This window comes from Pelophylax lessonae, assembly GCF_965119305.1.
Source record: "Pelophylax lessonae genome assembly, chromosome: 2".
NCBI classification, from domain to species: Eukaryota; Metazoa; Chordata; class Amphibia; order Anura; family Ranidae; genus Pelophylax; species Pelophylax lessonae.
Genome location: NC_138769.1, coordinates 583,738,617 through 583,758,959, shown reverse-complemented (window position 1 = coordinate 583,758,959; position 20,343 = coordinate 583,738,617). Strand labels below are relative to the sequence as shown.

General features: G+C 45.7%; 1 protein-coding gene across 1 annotated transcript in view; it reads left to right on the top strand.

Moving 5' to 3' along the window:
• BIN2 (bridging integrator 2) overlaps positions 1–20,343 on the top strand; it is a 72,416-nt gene that overhangs the window by 19,462 nt on the left and 32,611 nt on the right. Inside the window, exons 2-3 of the mRNA XM_082247813.1 lie at positions 4,289–4,369; positions 5,701–5,755. Coding sequence (XP_082103939.1) covers positions 4,289–4,369; positions 5,701–5,755 — 136 coding nt within the window. The remainder of the gene's footprint in view (positions 1–4,288; positions 4,370–5,700; positions 5,756–20,343) is intronic.

Genomic DNA, 20,343 nt, shown 5'->3' with positions numbered 1-20,343 from the left:
TTCTCCAGTTTTAGTAAATCTACCTCAGTCTAAGGCAAGTCAGAGCCCTCTGAGTGAGTACAAATGGCCCTCGGAAGGAGAGAGACGGAGTTAGGGAAGATGGCTCAACTCCTTTAGTAAACTTACCTAGTTGCCTCATTCTGGCATTGCTGCAGTGCACTGGTCCACCCCACTGATTTTGTTTGTAGACTGGTTATCTCTGTAGCACAGACCTCAAACCAGGTTCCATTCCCTGTAAGGCACATGGCAGCTAGGCACACAGCAGTTCACTGTCTCTCAAATCTATATTAGGCAGTATATGTCTTTTTGCTGTTTAATGGTGATTTAAACTTGGGTAGGGTGCAGGGTGAGCCTTGGGATACTCCAAACTTAGTAGAAATAATAATGCAGGACACGTCTAACTGTACTGTCTCTTCAGGGTGCAGCCACCCTTCTGAAGCTAGTGATATTGGACTACATCTCAGGAGACCCAATTGTGAAGGTAAAACCTTAGCCAGTAAACTCAGAGCAGCTTTCCAAAAGGGTTAGCAAGGACAGTCTCTGGGATCTTTTTAGACTTGCAGTCACTGTGCCCTGATTACTTGGATAGTTTCCTATAGTACCACACAGCCACTGTACTGTATGCCTCCAGATCAGGCCCTCTGTGGACTTCCTGCAGCTGCTCTCAAGAACATCAGATGTGGGTCCCCTAGCGGTAACTGGAGCTCGGACCCAGTTGGCCTCTTCTAAACTTTACCTATGTGCCCCAGAGGGCCACAGCCCTCAGGCTGGGTCTCTTCTAACACAAGGACCCTGCTTTTCCAGGCCCCAGACTATTTATACACACACCAGCCCCCTACGTGCCCTTATTCAAGCCATGGATTGGCTGAGGCTGTATAAATATGCAAGTGATGGTTTGCCTCTTCCACCCACTAAATTCTGGAACCTAACAGAAATCAGGGAAAAGCAGTCAGGCCTGCGACCAGCAGAACCCAGAACAACCAAAAGCAATCAAACCTCGCTCCACTGGCTACAGAGGAGCCAAAAACTAAATTTGCCTTTAGCTACTAGAAACCTAACTAGGAGGGTGCTACATCTGAGAACCCCTGCTCATAATACTATTCCAAAACACACCCCCTGTATGCTCGCTGCTATTTCCCACATTCAAAAACTCTGAATTTTGAATGTAATTAGTAATAAAGGAAACAAGAAGATAAGAGGTTACATAACACAGACCCCGGGAAGTACGCCTTCACTGTCCTTGTGAGGTGCTCCCTGGATTCTAGTTGCAGTGCACTGAGAATATTTTAGAATAAAGTAAATTGGCAACATTTTATGACTTTAGTACTTTTTTTTAGCACATCTAGGCATTGGATTATTATGCTTACTGGTTGAATGTGGATCTGCTATTGCTTGACCTTTGGTGGCTACACATTTCCATATTACCTCAATTCACTATTGTTTATACTGTGGCATGTGGGAAGAGAACAAACGGTAACGCATCTGCACCATTCCTTCCTTAAATAGTATGTATAGGCAAAACTTTCTTATTTTGGATAAAGAAGATAAGGGTTAAAGCCCCCACCAGGTTTTTGTTTTGTTGTTTGTGCGCCATTGGGAAATATTCCTTTTACTTCCTGATCCAGAGTTAGAAGAACTTAACAAATTTAAGAGGAATTCCTTTATTTGACAGTTGTTCCCAAAACAAGTGTCCCCATTGGAAGATTTTACCTCTTGTTCTGGGGACAACTCTAAAATTTTGAATTTCCCTTCACTTTTGTTTTTAGTAACAATGGTAATCAGTAGAAAAAGAGGGTTGAAGCTCCCCAATGAACAAAAAAACAACAATAAATACACACAGGGTATATCCTTTACCCACACAAAAAGGAAGGATGGGGGTTCTAGAGATACACTTTAAGACAACAATAACAAGTCATTTTTGGTAAGTGTAAGATCCCTTTCAAGTGTAACCCTGATTCTGATTCTGATTCTGAGTGGAAGGTGGGGGGGGGGGGGGTCTAGTTATTTATAATTAGCTGATGTACTCTTAGTACTCTAATGAGAACATTTGCAGGGTCTGCTTTAGAAGTATTTAACATTTGCAGGGTCTGCTTTGGAAGTATTTCCCCCTTAAAGAGTATCTCACTGAATTTGCTCTTGCTGGGGCGCCAACAATGTGATTCCAAACTTCTGGGAAAATGAGTGACCCAATCACACAAGCAAATTACATTTCTTGGAACTTTCTGTACACTAACAGTGTATAGAACCTGTCCATGTAACTATATTATGTTGAATTTTACAGAAAATTACAGCGGCTCCAGATCGAAAAAAGGAAAGGTCATTTTTAGAAACATAGGTTGTGTATCAATTGTATATGCTACATTATTTTTGCTGTATTTTTTTCCACAAAAGTGGATCTACCATTTAAAGAGGAATGTAGTAATAAATGGGATTTTCTTGAAATTGATTTTAATGCAATAAAATTATAGCATTTTACTGCAGAAAAAAAGATAAAGAACAAGTTGCTTCCAAAGCCATATTGTGGGTTGGATTTTCACATGATCACATATTATATTTTATGAAAGAAGGTTCAGGCCTGCATAAAAGGAAATGGTGACATAATGCTCTTTAGCAGTGCCGTTAATTTTTAATGCTACCCTGATGCACCCAGTTCCTGCACCAAACTGCAATTGCATTTCAGCAGGGGCGGCTCCAAACAATTTTTTGGGGGTGCTGTGTTGGTGCTAAAAATATAAGTGGAGAAGCTAATGCGGCATGCATAAAGTGCCTCCCACAACACTCTTGTAGGCGTGACCAAAAATGGTGTAGTCAAAGGTGGATGCGACTAACACGTAGGTGTTTTTTCATAGTCCATCCCCTGTGTATAGACAAAATAGGGCCTTGGGGCAGAGTGAAGAGAGTGTTGGAGTAAAGTAAATGGAACCAGCAAAGATACCCCCCCCCCCCCCAGGGTGTCAGGGTCAGCAATAACTCCAGCAAGTGTAAAGGCCAGAACACCATAATAATTAACCCTCAGCATGGAACAAAAATAAACATGGAGCCTGGCACAATAATTATCCCCAAGCACCGAACAATATTTAACCACCCAGCACGGCACAATCATTAACCATCAGCATGGCAAACCAATATACCCCCAGCAATGCACAACAATTAACCTCCAACAATGCACAGTAATTACCCCTTAGCATGGCACAACAAATACCTCTCAGAATGGCCCAATATTAAACCCAGCAAGGCAAGTAATTCCCAGCACAGCAATAAGCCCTCAGGATTGTGCATTATTAACCCTCAGAACTACAGAATAGTTAACCCCCAACATCGAATAGTAATTAACCTCTAGGAGTATAGCAGTCAGTGTGCTCCCTTCAGTTTGTAGTGGGGCAGTGAGCAGTATGTAGTAGGGCAGTATGCAGTGTGAAACAAGCAGTATGTAGTGCGGCAGTGAGCGGTATGTAGTGGGGCCAGTGAGCGGTATGTAGTGGGGCCAGTGAGCAGTATGTAGTGGGGCAGTGAGTGGTATATAGTGGGGCAGTATGCAGTGGCACTGCTGGGAGCAGTTCCCAGCTGTTTGTGTGCACTGTAGTAACCAGGTTAGGGAGCTGAAGCATGAAAGGTCGAGGGAATTCCTGCAGGAGAAAACTTCTTATCAGTCACTTACCCTGTGGCTGGAGATGAAGACTCCTGAGGCTGCCATTTCTGCTCCTCCTCCCAGTCCCTTTCCATTTTCAACCAGAACGGGCACCTGTGTATGTGGGGGAAGTCGGCCACACCCTTGCCCACCATCTCGTTTAGCCCAGGAAGAAGCTGCAGGCTGACAGAGAGTCCCTAAAGGCTAAAGGCTGCCTGCCACAGTAGGGAAATCGCCGGGCAAAGAAAGCTGTGCTGCTCTGTGCCCAGCAGACAAAGACAGCTCTTGACCCAATGGAGCCCATTTTGGTAGTAATTGACTGGATATAGCCTATGGGCTTCACTGGTCTCAAACTTAAGGGTGCTAGCAATCATTTTGGATGTGATATAGCACCCCTAAGCACCCACCTGGTGCCACCTCTGCATTTCAGTGCTCTATATAACAAAGATGTGAACAAAAGAAATGTTGACAACATATCCATGTGCATATCTATCAAAATGTGTTGTGCAGAATTGGCAACCCATTGTAACCTAATGGGCTACTTTGACATCCAGCATTTTAACTGTAATTTTGGGTGCCAGCAGAAATTTATAGATATTTTCTTTTTATTGCAAATATATAATGTCGAATCATCATTTTTTGGCACTATTTTACTTTTAGGTCCTTCAAAAACTTGGACGAACCATAGAAACCAAAGATGAAATGTTTGAGCAATGTTCTTCTGAGTTTACCAAGCAGCAGGTAAGCGGTCAAATGCAAAAAGACATTAAAGCCTGACTGTTAATAACACTAAGCGCTGTTTATCATAAAAGTTTGCTTAATTTCAATTTCTGATTCTGAATGTACGTTTAAAAGATCAATACACTCAAAATAGATATTTCAATCATAGGTAGATGTTGACAAACTCAACCACCCACTAGATTCATAGGTTTATTAGGGGTTTCTGTTTTTATTGAACGGGAAACCAATCAGAATCCTTGGAGTTGATTTACCTAGGGCAAATAGTCTGTGCACCTTGCACATGCAATTGCAATAATTTTCCTTAGAGTTTAGTGAATGTGTTAAAGATTCTCTTTGTAAAAGAATACCCAATCAGGAGCAAGAAAAATAAAAACACGGCATTTTTGCTTGCATGTGATTGGATGATGGAAACCAGCAGAGCTTCACCACATTCACTAATCTTTGGCTCTTTACTAAATCAACTCCATTGCTTAATTTATCATGTTTGAAGTAGTTCTGTATTTTTTCTTGCTAGGAGACTTGTTATACATAAGCCCCTTAACGGCTTATAACTATTGCCAGGAGTCACTATTTGTGCTGAAACATTTATTTCACTTACAAAGAGAGAATAATGCCTAGTACACAGCCTAGTACACACTATGAAAAAATCGGACGAAAAATAACGCTTTCAAATCAATTTTCTGATAATCTAAACATTAGTACACATCTTTCGAGAGCCAATCACGACAGTTCATGTGAAATTATCCGACAGGACAAACATAAAAAATTTGCTCGAATGATACCAGAACAAACCGTTTTCATTTAATCAGAACAGTATTCGCCTGAAATAAATTGGAAAACCAAGACCACGCAGGCTCGAAAATGAAAGAATACATTACAAATACAATATATTACATCACTTCCGAAGTTGTTCAAGAATTTTTGTAATTTTAGTAACCTATTGGTTTTCGATATGAGACTAGCATGCAAACAAACAAAAAAAAAAATGTACGATCATTCATCTGATTTTCTCATCCTGTGTACGGGGCTTAAGACTTCCTGTATTGCAGTAGGAGAAATGAGACTCCAGGTTTAGAGAAAACCACTAGGTGCTTCAGCCTTATGTTTTAGGAGAGTGCATAACCATTAAAACCAACCAATGTCTATTCACTACAATGGCTGACCATAGAAACTAGCATGAGTAAAACTCACTTTAAGAAAGCTGTACAGTAGGCTTGTCTGCAGTGCACCCATGCAGTGGTATTACTAGGGGATGTATCAATGCTGTCTGTTCTCTGTAGTACATCTTTGGTTCTTCAAATAAAAAACAGTAACAACTATTTTTATTTCAGAATGAAGGTAACAGATTATACAAAGATTTAAGGGCTGTTTTCAGTGCTGTAAAAGGTAAGACATATTGTAACAAATTTGTTTCTAAATCCTACATTTTATGGCAATTTTCAGACAGGACGGACTCCGTCAAGTGGATCCGTCTGCTCATTTGATCCGATCTGCCGGACAGGTAGGGAATGGATCCCCATCCATCTGTTTTTAGTGCACAGGATCGCATCAGATCGGATGCCAGCCAGTGTCATTGTACATGTCCACTGACATTTGCTGCTCCATAGAGAGCAGCAGATAGTCCGATCGGGTCTGCCAGAAAAATTGACAGGTGGACCCGATTGCTCCGTCACTGTGAAAGGTAGGGCTGCGCATCTTCACTTACCTCACGATTCGATTTCGATTACGATTATTAAGGCAATGATTCGATACGATTCGATTCCGCGATGCATCACGATGCATCACGATTACTGCCCAATGGTTTTCAAAAAGGTGAAAGTATCAGAGCGACTATGTGTGGAATACAATACTAGTATACAATATAATACTCGCAGCAGCTATATCAAAATCTGTGAATCACTGCACATAGAAGGATCATAAATTAATAGAAAGATACAGCGCTACTAACATAAATGATGTGCAAAATAAGAAAAAAAGTGTGCAAATGTTGCAAATATGTGCTGAATGTGTTAGTACATCCTGATGTGAGAAGTACTAGATCAAAGGGTATAAAGGTGCTATTATTACCAAAACCAGCAGTGCAGTAATCCTATTGAGTATAGATCACCCTGCTACAATATTTTATAATATGATTATGCCAAGTGCATACAAATATCAATAAATAATGTGCAATATATAAAGTGCAAAAAATATAAATATACCACTTAGCAGCAGTAATATATATTAATCATAATCTAAAGTGCATAAGTGTGTAAACAATATCACTTGGTAAAGTGCATTTAATTATAAGCCATAAATCAGGTGCTCCAGTGCTCTGTGCAAATAACAAATCGGTCATTTTGTTTCCTGTGCTATGCCTTATACCAGTCCATGCACATTTCCAGGCATGCCGAAGAATATTGGTGGTGGGAACCTCTTATCACAAAATACACCCCGTGGAGACGGTGGGGGCTTACCGGATTAAATATTCACTTGAGCCTTGTTGCAAATAAACCATCAGCTGCATACAGGAAGACTCCAGGACTTAGGGTTCACTGCAAATAGCGTCCTTTGCATCAACGCCTCCTACACAGTTTAGGGCAAACACAAGGGACTCCCCATAGCGTAATTCGTTCACAACTTTTATCAAAACAATACCAGTTTAAAAAACATCAGCGACTTCTCAATGTTTGGACCGCACACTGTCTGCTATATGTACTTTTACCGCGTGTCTGATGTTTACTCTCCTAACACAGTCACAGTCCGGCAATCAGCAGGCGGATGGATTTGGCGTGCGTGTCACTCTGGATTAGGGACTCACTCAATATAATATAGAAGTGCGAAAGTAGTGCAAATTGACAAAAATAAATCACAATATATAATACAGTGCCAGTGACATAGAAAACCTCTAGGGATAATAATATCAGTAATAGAGGTTTTCTATGTCACTTGCACTGTATTATATATTGTGATTTATTTTTGACAATTTGCACTACTTTTCGCACTTATATATTATATTGGATGAGTTCATATATGTTTTATACTAGACATTCTTGCTAGCACCTTTTATACCCTTTGATCTAGTACTTTTCACATCAGGACTGTACTAGCATATTCAGCACATATTTGCAAAATTAGTGTCAGTGACTCAATTTCAGGGACACCTCCAGTGTGTAAGGGTTAATGTAAACTGATGCCTGAGTGATTACCTTATTATCTCCCGATCTTTTCCTCCTCAGTCTCTCCTCAGTCTTGTGCACTCGGCCAGCGGGGAGGAGGGGGAGGAGATCGGCTGGCCAGAGGGCACTTGACTGTCACAGAGATGTAAAGACCAATTAGTGAATCCCTCCACCAGGTGAATTAGCCTCTCACCTTCCTAAAGGACCCAAACGGGCCAGCAATCACATGTATCATGGATCAGACTTCCAGGAAAGAGCCACACTGTATTGCACCTCGAGGGATCCCGGGACATATAAAAAACAGATGAAGAAATCTAGTGCTCTCTGCTTACTAATAAGGGTGTGCTTTATTAGAGAAAGGCAGATCAACTCACATTTGTTGGGCACTCAGCCGTGCCTGCTGTATAAGCGATGTCAGCGATCTGTTACCAGAGAGAGACTCTGCGTCGGCCACGCACGCTCCGTCCCCCTATACGTGTTACGTCGAGCGTAATGCTCCTTTGACTTCCTCGGTAGGAACTCCCTCGAGGTGCAATACAGTGTGGCTCTTTCCTGGAAGTCTGATCCATGATACATGTGATTGCTGGCCCGTTTGGGTCCTTTAGGAAGGTGAGAGGCTAATTCACCTGGTGGAGGGATTCACTAATTGGTGTTTACAACTTGTTTTCATCACTGGATTTTCTTCAATTGGATACGGGGACACTCTTCATATCACTTTATTGGAAGCACACACATTGCTATGTGCCTTATGAACTGGATATGATTTATTGTATTTAAAGTCATCACATTTTTTTTTTTTTTTATTATATTTCTGGCGCATCACATTTTGGTAGGATTTATAGTTTATTGTGATTTGTGAAACACGATTGGTGTATGCTGCCGGATACCACTTATATACTTTCACACACCTGATTTATGCACAGTGAATTGAGGTTGAGTTATTTTATCACATATATTGGGTTTGCGCTGATAGTTTTTTTGTATCACAGAGATGTAAAAACCCGAGATGATAAGGTAAAATCAGGCATCAGTTTACATTAACCCTTACACACTGGAAGGGTGCCCTGAAACTGAGTCACTGGCACTAATTTGTTTTAACTTTTGAGTGCACTGGCAGCCGGGCAGTACTTGGAGAGGCGGGGGGAGCTGGGATGACCTCATCCACGTATCGATGCGGCCAGTGTACTGCCGAAAGTTTCAACCTGCCGAAAACTCCAACCACACTCGTCACTTCTGCCGCGAGTACGAGCGTTTCAATGCAATGCCCTTGCCGCGAGTCAATGCCCGTGCACAGTGGAGAACACTGTGCACGAGAGTTGGAGTTTTCGGCAAGATGTTTTAATGCAACTGTGCATGCGCCCGACATTTGGAGCTGCTGTATATGATTGGAGTTTTTGGCAAGATGTTGCACCCGACATTTGGAGCTTATATTTATATATCTTCGGCAGCAAGCATGTTTAACACTACTGCTATATATTTATTTACATATTTTAATGGAAGGAATAAAAAAAAAAAATACTTAATAAATACCAGTGCCTGGCAGTTGAAAATTTTGTGTATATGCAGATAGATAGATAGATAGATAGATAGATAGATAGATAGATAGATAGATAGATAGATAGATAGATAGATAGATAGATAGATAGATAGATAGATAGATAGATAGATAGATAGATAGATATAGATATAGATATATATGGGTTTTTTTTTGTTTTTTTTTTTTTGTTTTAATGGAAGGATTAAATAAATAAATAAATAAATAAATAAATACCAGTGCCTGACAGTTGAAACTTTTGTATGTATGTATGTATATATATATATATGTATATATATATATATATATGTATATATATATATATATATATAAATTTTTTTATCCTCATATTTTTATATAGTTTTTTATATATATATATTTGATCAAATTAGATTTGATCAGAAGAACAGCCCCCTTTTGATATAGCTGGCTGAGAGGAGTGGGGGACAGAGGTGGCAGAACAACGGGGGACACAGGCTGCAGGACGACGGGGGACACAGACTGCAGGATGACGGGGGACAAAGGCTACGAGATGGGGACAAAGTCTGCATGATGGCGGGGGACTCAGGCTGCAGGACGAAGGGGGACACAGGCTGCAGGATGTCGGGGGACACAGGCTACGAGATGGGTACCAAGTCTGCATGATGGCGGGGGACACAGGCTGCAGGACGACGGGGGACACAGGCTGCAGGATGACGGGGGACAAAGGCTACGAGATGACGGGGGACAAAGGCTACGAGATGACGGGGGACAAAGGCTACGAGATGGGGACAAAGTCTGCATGATGGCGGGGGACACAGGCTGCAGGACTATGGGGGACACAGGCTGCAGGATGATGGGGGACACAGGCTACGAGATGGGGACACAGTAGTGTTAAACATGCTTGCTGCCGAAGATATATAAATATAAGCTCCAAATGTAGGGCGCAACATCTTGCCGGAAACTCCAACCAAATGTCGGGCGCATGCGCAGTTGCTTTAAAACATCTTCTCTCCACTGTGCACGGTCATTGACTCACGGCCAGGGCATTGCATTGAAACTCTCGTATTCGCGGCGGAAGTGACGAGTGTGGTTGGAGTTTTCGGCAGGTTGAAACTTTCGGCAGTACTGTCATGGTCTTACCTTCTTGCTGTTCTCCTTCGTTTGACATGTGCTGGCGGCCATCTTGGTTTCTGGGTTTCTTGTAGCCTCCCACCCTGCGGCTCCTCCTTCCCACTGGGAGGAGCTGGATGCCTAGCTCATATATATAGGAGGTCTGTGGCTTCAGTTCCCTGCTTGGTCCTCCTGTGTTCACATGCTACTAAGACTGCTGCTACTTCTGGTTCCTGTTCCTGGCTTCGTCTGACTACCCTGTTGGTTCCTGATCCTGGCTTCGTCTGACTACCCTGTTGGTTCCTGATCCTGGCTTCGTCTGACTACCCTGCTGGTTCCTGACCCCTGGCTTCGCAAAGACTCTGCATCGGTTTCGCCATCCGTTTGGACTTGTGCTTTATAGCTTGTTTTTCAATAAAGCTGTCTTATTTTCACTTATCTGTTGTTGTACGTCTGGGTCATGGTTCCGTGACATTAGGACCAAGCCATGAATTCTGACGGTACAGGGCCATCCTCGCTACCCACGCTGGTTGCCAGACTTGATCAGCAGGATCACCTGTTGGGTCGGTTCGCCGTGGCGTTGCAAACCCTGCTTGAACGCACGGTACCACAGGCCACGAATTCTGACGGTACAGGGCCATCCTCACTACCCACGCTGGTTGCCAGACTTGATCAGCAGGATCACCTGTTGGGTCAGTTCGCCGTGGCGTTGCAAACCCTGCTTGAACGCACGGTTCATTTCGCTCCCGTTGCCGATGGGTCGGTTGTCGCTCCTGGGTCCGCTCCTACTGCCGCTCCGGTTGTTGCGCCAGAGTCTACCCCGACACCTGTTGTTGCGCCCGCGGTGTTTCGGGGTATGTCCAGTTCTGCCCCCCTTCCACAGCGCTTTGGGGGAGAGCCAACTCAGTGCCGAGGTTTCCTTAACCAGGTGGGCATTTATTTCGAGTTGCTGCCACATGCCTTTCCTACTGAGAGATCAAAGGTGGCCTTCTTAATCTCGCTGCTCTCGGACAAGGCCTTGGCCTGGGCCAGCCCTTTATGGGAGAACAACAATCCGGTGGTTGCCGAGTTTTCCGGTTTTGTTGCTTCTCTTCGGAAGGTATTCGATGTGCCGGCTCGTGCTGCCTCTGCTGCGAAGCTCCTTATGTCCATCAGACAGGGTTCACGATCCGTAGCTGAATACGCCATTGAGTTTCGTACCCTGGCAGCAGAGGTGGGCTGGAATAATGAGGCTCTGGTCGCTGCTTTCTCTCATGGTCTCTCGGATGCCTTGAAGGATGAGGTTGCAGCTAAGGACCTACCAGTGGAGTTTGAGTCTCTTATTTCTTTCCTGATTTTGATTGACACCAGACTCAGGGAGAGACCTTCCTTTAAGGAGAGTCTGCGGAGGCCTCCTAACAGATTGGCGCCTACCTTTGTTGTCCCACCCGTGCCTCCCTCTCCTCCCACGCCTCCTGGGGATGACTTGTCTGGGGGTGAACCCATGCAGCTGGGGTTTGCTCGCCTGTCCGAGGGGGAGAGGGTACTCCGGAGACGCGAGGGCCGATGCATGTACTGTGGTCTCGGTGGGCATTTTCGGTTGGCATGTCCGAACCGTCCAGGGAAACGCTCGCACCTGAGATCCTGTCGGGGGCAGATCTTGGGTGGAGTCTCCTCGTCCCCGGTTTCCCGTGTTGACAAACCACTGATCACTGTTGTCCTTTCCTGGGTCGGGGGCTCGGTGACGACCCAGGCGTTGGTGGACTCTGGTGCTGGTGGTTTGTTCATTGATAGTGTGTTCGCTGCCGCCAATTCCATTCCTCTGCAGGCTCGAGGTTCTCCTCTGGCTCTTGAGGCGATAGACGGCAGACCCCTTCTGCCGCCACACGTGACTCATGAGACCCTTCCAGTGGGGTTAGCCATTGGTGCCGTCCACAGAGAGTCGGTCTGCTTCCAGGTTATTTCGTCTCCACACTACTCGGTGGTCTTGGGGTACCCCTGGCTCCAGAAGCATAATCCGATTTTCGATTGGAGATCGGCCGAGATCCTCTCGTGGTCACCGCAGTGTGGGACTAGTTGCATCCATGGGCCTGTCAAGTTGCTGTGTACTTCCTCGGACTCTCTGTTGCCCCCTGAATACGAGGAGTACCGGGATGTATTCGATAAGGTGCGCGTGGTTGCCCTACCTCCGCACCGCCCATACGATTGTGCCATCGAGTTACAATCTGGTGCCGTTCCTCCTCGTGGCAAAGTCTATCCACTGTCGGTAGCGGAGAATGAGGCCATGGAGGAGTACGTGAGGGAGGCGCTTTCACGTGGACACATTCGCAAATCCTCGTCCCCGGCAGGGGCTGGATTTTTCTTTGTGAAAAAGAAGGGTGGTGAGTTGAGGCCTTGCATCGATTACAGGGGTCTCAATCGCATCACGATCAAGAACGCTTACCCGATACCCTTGATTTCCGAGCTGTTCGATCGCCTTAAAGGGGCCACGGTCTTTACCAAACTCGACCTGAGGGCGGCATATAACCTCGTAAGGATCAAGGCGGGCGATGAGTGGAAGACCGCGTTTAACACCAGGACCGGTCATTATGAATCCTTGGTTATGCCCTTTGGGCTGTGCAATGCGCCCGCAGTCTTTCAGGAATTCATCAACGATGTTTTCCGTGACCTGTTGCAGCAGTGTGTGGTGGTCTACCTGGATGACATCTTGGTATATTCTGAGTCCATGGAGACCCACATTCTGGATGTCAAACGAGTGTTGCAACGGTTACGAGAGAACAAGCTGTTCGGTAAGCTTGAGAAATGCGAATTTCACCGATCCCAGGTAACCTTCTTAGGTTACATCATTTCCGCTGAGGGGTTCTCCATGGATCCTGAGAAGGTTTCGGCTGTCTTACAGTGGCCCCAGCCCAGTGGTCTTCGCTCCCTGCAGCGCTTTTTGGGCTTCGCCAATTATTATCGGAAGTTCATCAGGGACTTTTCCATGCTAGCCAAGCCTCTCACGGATCTGACCAGGAAGGGCAGTAATTCCCAGGTCTGGCCGCCCGAGGCCATCCGAGCTTTTGAGGCTCTAAAGTCCGCCTTTGTGTCGGCTCCGATTCTGTCGCATCCCAACCCTGGGTTGCCCTTTGTCCTCGAGGTGGACGCGTCTGAGACGGGAGTAGGCGCCCTTCTGTCTCAGCGTAGAACACCAGAGGGTCCTCTGCTTCCTTGTGGGTTTTACTCCCGGAAACTGTCTTCCGCGGAGTGCAACTACCAGATTGGTGACAGGGAGTTATTGGCCATCGTGCAGGCTCTTAAAGAATGGAGGCACTTGCTCGAGGGTTCGGTGGTTCCGGTCCTCATCCTGACGGACCACAAGAATCTGACCTACCTCTCTGAGGCCAAGAGATTGACACCACGTCAGGCCAGATGGGCTCTGTTCTTGTCACGTTTTAATTACGTGGTCTCCTACCTACCCGGTTCCAAGAACATCAGGGCTGATGCCTTATCACGGCAGTACTCCGACCTGTCCAGGGAGGAGTCGATTCCGACTTCGGTCATACCTCCGAATCAGATCCTGGCTGCCATTCGCACCAGCCTGACCTCTCCCCTGGGTGAGCAGATTTTGGCGGCTCAATCTGGTGCTCCCTCTGGGAGACCCAACGGCAGATGTTTTGTGCCTGAGGAGTTGCGCACTCGGTTGTTGCGAACCTACCATAACTCCAAGACCGCGGGGCATCCTGGAAAGAATCAGCTGTCCTGGGCTGTTTCACGTCTGTTCTGGTGGCCTTCCCTACGTTCCGACATCGCCGCATATGTAGCGGCATGCTCCGTTTGTGCCCAGAGTAAGTCCCCTCGGCACCTTCCGTTGGGCCTTCTGCAACCCTTAGCCACCGGGGAGCGCCCATGGTCACACCTGGGGGTGGATTTCATTGTGGACCTCCCTGCATCCCGAGGCCATACGGTCATTCTCATGATTGTGGATCGGTTTTCCAAAATGTGTCACTGTGTTCCTCTCAAGAAGTTACCCTCTGCACAGGAGTTGGCCACGATTTTTGCCAGGGAGGTCTTCCGGTTGCACGGTTTGCCCAAGGAGATTGTGTCGGATCGGGGGAGTCAGTTTGTGTCCAGGTTCTGGCGCGCCTTTTGCTCCCAGTTGGGGATTCATCTCTCCTTCTCCTCGGCCTACCACCCTCAGTCCAATGGGGCCGCAGAACGATCCAATCAGGCCTTGGAGCAATTCCTTCGTTGCTATGTCTCCGATCACCAAGACAATTGGGTTGACCTCCTGCCTTGGGCTGAGTTTGCCAGGAACACGGCGGTGAACTCTTCCTCTGGGACGTCTCCCTTCATGGCCAACTATGGGTTCCAACCTGCCGTGTTACCGGAGGTATTCTCTCCCCAGGATATTCCGGCTGTGGAGGATCACCTTTCCGTCCTACGTGCTTCTTGGGTACAGATCCAGAAGTCCCTTGAGGTCTCTGTGCAGCGCCAGAGACTCCAGGCTGATCGCAGACGAGCGCCTGCTCCTTCCTACCAGGCCGGAGACCGTGTATGGTTGTCCACCCGCAACCTCAATCTTCGAGTGCCCACTCCCAAGCTGGCGCCTCGCTTTGTTGGTCCCTTCCGAGTGCTTCGCAGGGTAAACCCGGTAGCCTATGCCCTTGCGCTTCCTCCTGGCATGCGGATCTCCAACGTGTTTCATGTCTCCCTGTTGAAGCCTCTGGTGTGTAATCGTTTCACTTCCTCGGTTCCTCGGCCTCGTCCGGTCCGAGTGGGCAATCGTGAGGAGTATGAGGTGAGCAATATCCTGGACTCACGCCTGGTCCGCGGTCGGGTGCAGTTTTTGGTTCATTGGCGTGGTTATGGTCCAGAGGAGCGTTCCTGGGTTCCCTCCGCAGATGTCCATGCTCCTGCCTTGCTCCGAGCCTTCCACGCACGCTTGCCTCAGAAACCGTTCTTTACTCCGCGGAGGAGGGGCCCTTGAGGGGGAGGTACTGTCATGGTCTTACCTTCTTGCTGTTCTCCTTCGTTTGACATGTGCTGGCGGCCATCTTGGTTTCTGGGTTTCTTGTAGCCTCCCACCCTGCGGCTCCTCCTTCCCACTGGGAGGAGCTGGATGCCTAGCTCATATATATAGGAGGTCTGTGGCTTCAGTTCCCTGCTTGGTCCTCCTGTGTTCACATGCTACTAAGACTGCTGCTACTTCTGGTTCCTGTTCCTGGCTTCGTCTGACTACCCTGTTGGTTCCTGATCCTGGCTTCGTCTGACTACCCTGTTGGTTCCTGATCCTGGCTTCGTCTGACTACCCTGCTGGTTCCTGACCCCTGGCTTCGCAAAGACTCTGCATCGGTTTCGCCATCCGTTTGGACTTGTGCTTTATAGCTTGTTTTTCAATAAAGCTGTCTTATTTTCACTTATCTGTTGTTGTACGTCTGGGTCATGGTTCCGTGACAAGTACACCGGTCTTCAGCATCGTATTCGAAATCGTGCAAGGCTGCATCGCGATGCATCGATGCACGATTATTTTCAACATTGCTGATCAGCAATGAATAAGCACAAGGTGTGAAACGCGTCTGCTGTCCAGGCTGTCTTGCAGTCTTGTCTGATGTTGTACCTATGATTTGAAGAAATAAACTCAAGTTTCCAAGTTCCTGGGTCTGGAAGTGCCACTTTCTTCTTCATTTACATGGATTTCTCAGGTCACGGACCTTGGTGAGCACCCATTCCTACAGGACTGCCACAGCTGCTCGGGATCTATCTGGCTCAGCTGAATGTTTTCAGAGCGGTGATTTGTTTCATTTCGGTTTCCTGGACACAGCAGCCATGTACACATGGACATTTTAACCACCCGCCCCCCCCCCCCCATTAAATAAAACCCCAACTATTTCCAGTAATAAACTGTTGTGCTCAAGGCGCCACCCCAAATTATGGTGGTAGCCAGATTAGCCTATCAGTGAGAGGGTCTAAGAGGGCTGTGAATAAATAAAGCTTGAGTCTAACAAATATGTGCAACGCTCAGAAAAAATTATTCAAGATAATGCAACTCTTTCATTACATATGCTTTCCAGCCTATCTTACGGAAAAACTCTACAAAATAGGCAGTAACTACTCAGCAACCAGGCAACAAGGCAGTGGAAACCTGGAAACCTTTACATCAGGAGCCCCCCGTTCACATCAGGTGTCCTCTCTTACATCAGAGTACACCTATACATCAGTGTCTCTTCTTACATTACATAAATTCTTAATTAACTGTCTGTACCCTTTTTATCAAACTCTCCAATAAAAAAACAGGATTTTTAGCTCACACATACTGCAATACATGTTTAGGCGGGCCAACTGCGTCAAAGTAATTCCTCCATGGCCAGTACCTAACCTGATCTGCAAAATGCAAATGCTACAGTGGATATAGTGTCAATATGGGGCAAATAGACAAGTTAGAGGAGGGCTACAAGGTACAGGTCTGGCCACTGACTTGCAGTGCAAGATTGGGATATACCTGTGCTCAAATCCCAATAACTTGTACATGTATATAATCCAAATTCTACAGTGGATATACTGCCAATATGGGGCAATATGGGGCAATTAGACACAAACTATGTGAACTTAAAATCCCCATATTCACACTATATCCACTGTAGCTTTTGCATTTTGCAGAGAATGTAGGCCAACCCAGCTGCATCTTGACCGACAAAGGTGCGCTGTGAAACAAGTGGTCTTCCAGGTTTCTGTTGTTATATACACCCCTTAACAGGATTCCAGCCAGTCTGACGACAGTGCGTGAGCAGGGCCCAATCTGAATTACAGCACGGCAGTCACATTCCAGGTCTCTGAGCAAGCCTAAACAAGTTTTTCCTAACTAAACAGCCATAGTCTCTTAAGTGGTGGTCTTCAGATACATGTGGTGGCCGTATTCTGCTGACTTGTATCCTGGATATTCTACTGACTATGCCAAGTTGGGGAGGTCCAGCCTGGTGCACGGCAATAAACATTTAGAGTCCAGTTGCAGAAAACAGAACTTGTATTAATGTAGAATCCAATCATTCACAACAAACCCAACCAGGAACATTTAGAATATGTCAGCAGTGTGTAGTGGAGCAGGTCTCATATGTGCCAACAGCGTCTGTGGGATGAAATGTGACCTGGCCGGTGGGGAGGTTTCCAGGAAGCATGCCTGTCCCTATCCTTTCCCTAGTCATCTGGAACCTCTCTCTGCTGCTAATCACTGTCCCTGTTAGACAGGTGACCTGGCCCTACACTACCCACACATTATATGTGAACCAAGCCTGGGAGCCAGGGCCTTATATTCTGGGAGGGAGACAGTGTGACCACTCTGGTGTAGTAAGTTCCAAGAAAGTTTATTTACAAAGAAAAGCTAAAAATGAATACTCACAAAGTATAATAATCACACATGTAGATATGGGAGTCCACGGGAGAGTGTAAGCCTGTGGTGGAGGCACAGTCCTAAAAGGGTGCAGCTAGATGGATGGATGATGAGCTGCTACAGTACAGGCACAAAGTCTGGATTAAATAGGTTCTGCCTTAACCAAGATGGCTGCCAGAGCCACATAGGGCAGCAGCATCCAATCAGATAGTTTCCCCAGTGACCTAGGAAACCATAGAGGAACCAAGTTCCTTTTGACTTCCCCTCCAACAGCAATGCCGCTGCAGTCGTGCGCCACCTACAGTAGAGAAAATACACTGCACCTGTCTACAAGCAGGTTAGGGACTGGCCATAGAGGGATTAGGTTGAGGCAGTTGGCCAGCCTAAAAATGTATTGCAATATGTATGAATTAAAAATCCCTGTTTTTTTTTATTACAGAGTTGCTAGAAAGGGTATATAGCAGTGTGCAGAGGGTTCATCCAGAATTCCTAGAGGTAACATGTGGCCACACCCCTTTAGCACCTGATGGATTATATATACGTGTACACGCTATTGGGATTTGAGCACAGGTATATCTTATTTCTCTTACATCAGAGTACACCTGTACATCAGAGTCTGCACTTACATCAGAGTGCACCTATACAGTGCATCTGGAAAGTATTTACAGTGCTTCACGTTTTCCACAATAATTAATAATTATTTTGCTTAAAATGACACAAACAATACCCCATAATGACAACGTGAAAGAAGTTTGTTTGAGATCTTTGCAAATTTATTTTTAAAAAAAAAATCACATGTACATAAGTATTCACAGCCTTTGACATGACACTCGAAATTTAGCTCAGGTGCATCTTGTTTCTACTGATCATCCTTGTTCTACAACTTGACTGGAGTCCACCTGAGGTAAATTCAGTTGATTGGCCATGATTTGGAAAGGCACACACGTGTAAGGTACAGTAAGGTGCCACAGTTAACAGTGCATGTCAGAGCATAAAGCAAGCAATAAAGTCCAAGGAATTGTCTTTACACCTCAGAGACAGGATTGTATTGAGGCACAGATCTGGGGAAGGGTACAGAAAAATATCTTCAGCATTGAAGGTCCCAATAGCCTCCATCATCTGTACATGAAAGAAGTTTGGAACCACCAGGACTCTTCCTAGAGCAGGCTGCCCGGCCAAACTAAGCGATCGGGGGATAAGGGCCTTAGTCAGGGAGGTGACCAAGAATCTGTTGGTCACTCTGACAAAACTCCAGCGTTTCTCTGTGGAGAGAGTGGAACCTTCCAGAAGAACAACCATCTCTGCAGCACTCCACTAATCAGGCCTGTATGGCAGAGTAGCCAGACAGAAACCACTCCTCAGTAAAACACACACGTCAGCCAAAAGGCCCCTGAAGGACTCTCAGACCATGAGAAACAAAATTCTCTAGTCCGATGAAAGTAAGATTCTACTCTTTGGTCCTAATGGCGAATGGCAAGCTTCATGTCTGGAGGAAACTAGGCATCGCTCATCACCTGGCCAATACCATCCCTCCAATGAAGCATTGTAGTGGCAGCATCATACTGTGGGGATGTTTTTCAGGGGCAGGAACTGGGAGACTAGTCAGAATCAAGATAAAAATGAATGCAGCAATGTACAGAGACATCTTGATGAAAACCTGCTCCAGAACGTTCTGTAACTCAGACTGGGGCGAGGGTTCATCTTCCAACAGGACAAAGACTCTACGCACACAGCCAAGATAACAAAGGAGTGGCTACAGGACAACTCCGTGAATGTTCTTGAGTGTCCAAGCCATAGCCCAGACTTGAACCCAATTGAACATCTCTGGACAAATCTGAAAATGGCTGTGCATCAACGCCCCCCATCCAACCTGATGGAGCTTGAGAGGTGCTGCAAAGAAGAATGGGAGAAACTGCCCAAAAATAGGTGTGCCAAGCTTGTAACATCATGCTCGAAAAGACTTGAGGCTGTAGTTGGTGTCAAAGGTGCTTCAACAAAGTATTGAGCAAAGGCTCTAAAAACATATGTACATGTGATTTTTTTAATTTTATATTGAAATAAATTTGCGAAGATTTCAAACAATCTTCTTTCGCGTTGTCACTATAGGGTATTGTTTGTAGAATTTTGAGGATAATAATGAACTTAATCTATTTTGGAATAAGTCCGGAACATAACAAAATGTGGAAAAAGTGAAGCGTTGTGAATACTTTCCGGATGCACTGTACATCAGAGTCTCCACTTACATCAGAGTACACCTATACATTAGAGTACACCTATACAGTATCTCACAAAAGTGATATATCTTTTCATGCGACAACACTGAAGAAATTACACTTTGCTACATTGTAAAGTAGTGAGTGTACAACTTGTACAACAGTGTAAATTTGTTGTCCCCTCAAAATAACTCGACACACAGCCATTAATGTCTAAACCACTGGTAACAAAATTGAGTACAATGTCTAAATTGTACTTGACAATGTCTAAATTGGGCCCAAAATGTCAATATTTTGTGTGGCCACCATTTTTTCCAGCACTGCCTTAAACCTCTTGGGCATGGAGTTCACCAGAGCTTCACAGGTTGCCACTGGAGTCCTCTTCCACTCCTCCATGATGTAATCATAGAACTGGTGGATGTTAGAGACCCTGCGCTCCTCCAACTTCTATTTGAGGATGCCCCACAGTTGCTCAATAGGGTTTAGGTCTGGAGACATGCTTGGCCAGTCCATCACCTTTATCCTCAGCTTCTTTACCAAGACACTGGTCTTCATGGAGGTGTGTTTGGGGTCATTATCATAATGGAATACTACCCTGTGGACCAGTCTCCAAAGGGAGGGGATCATGCTCT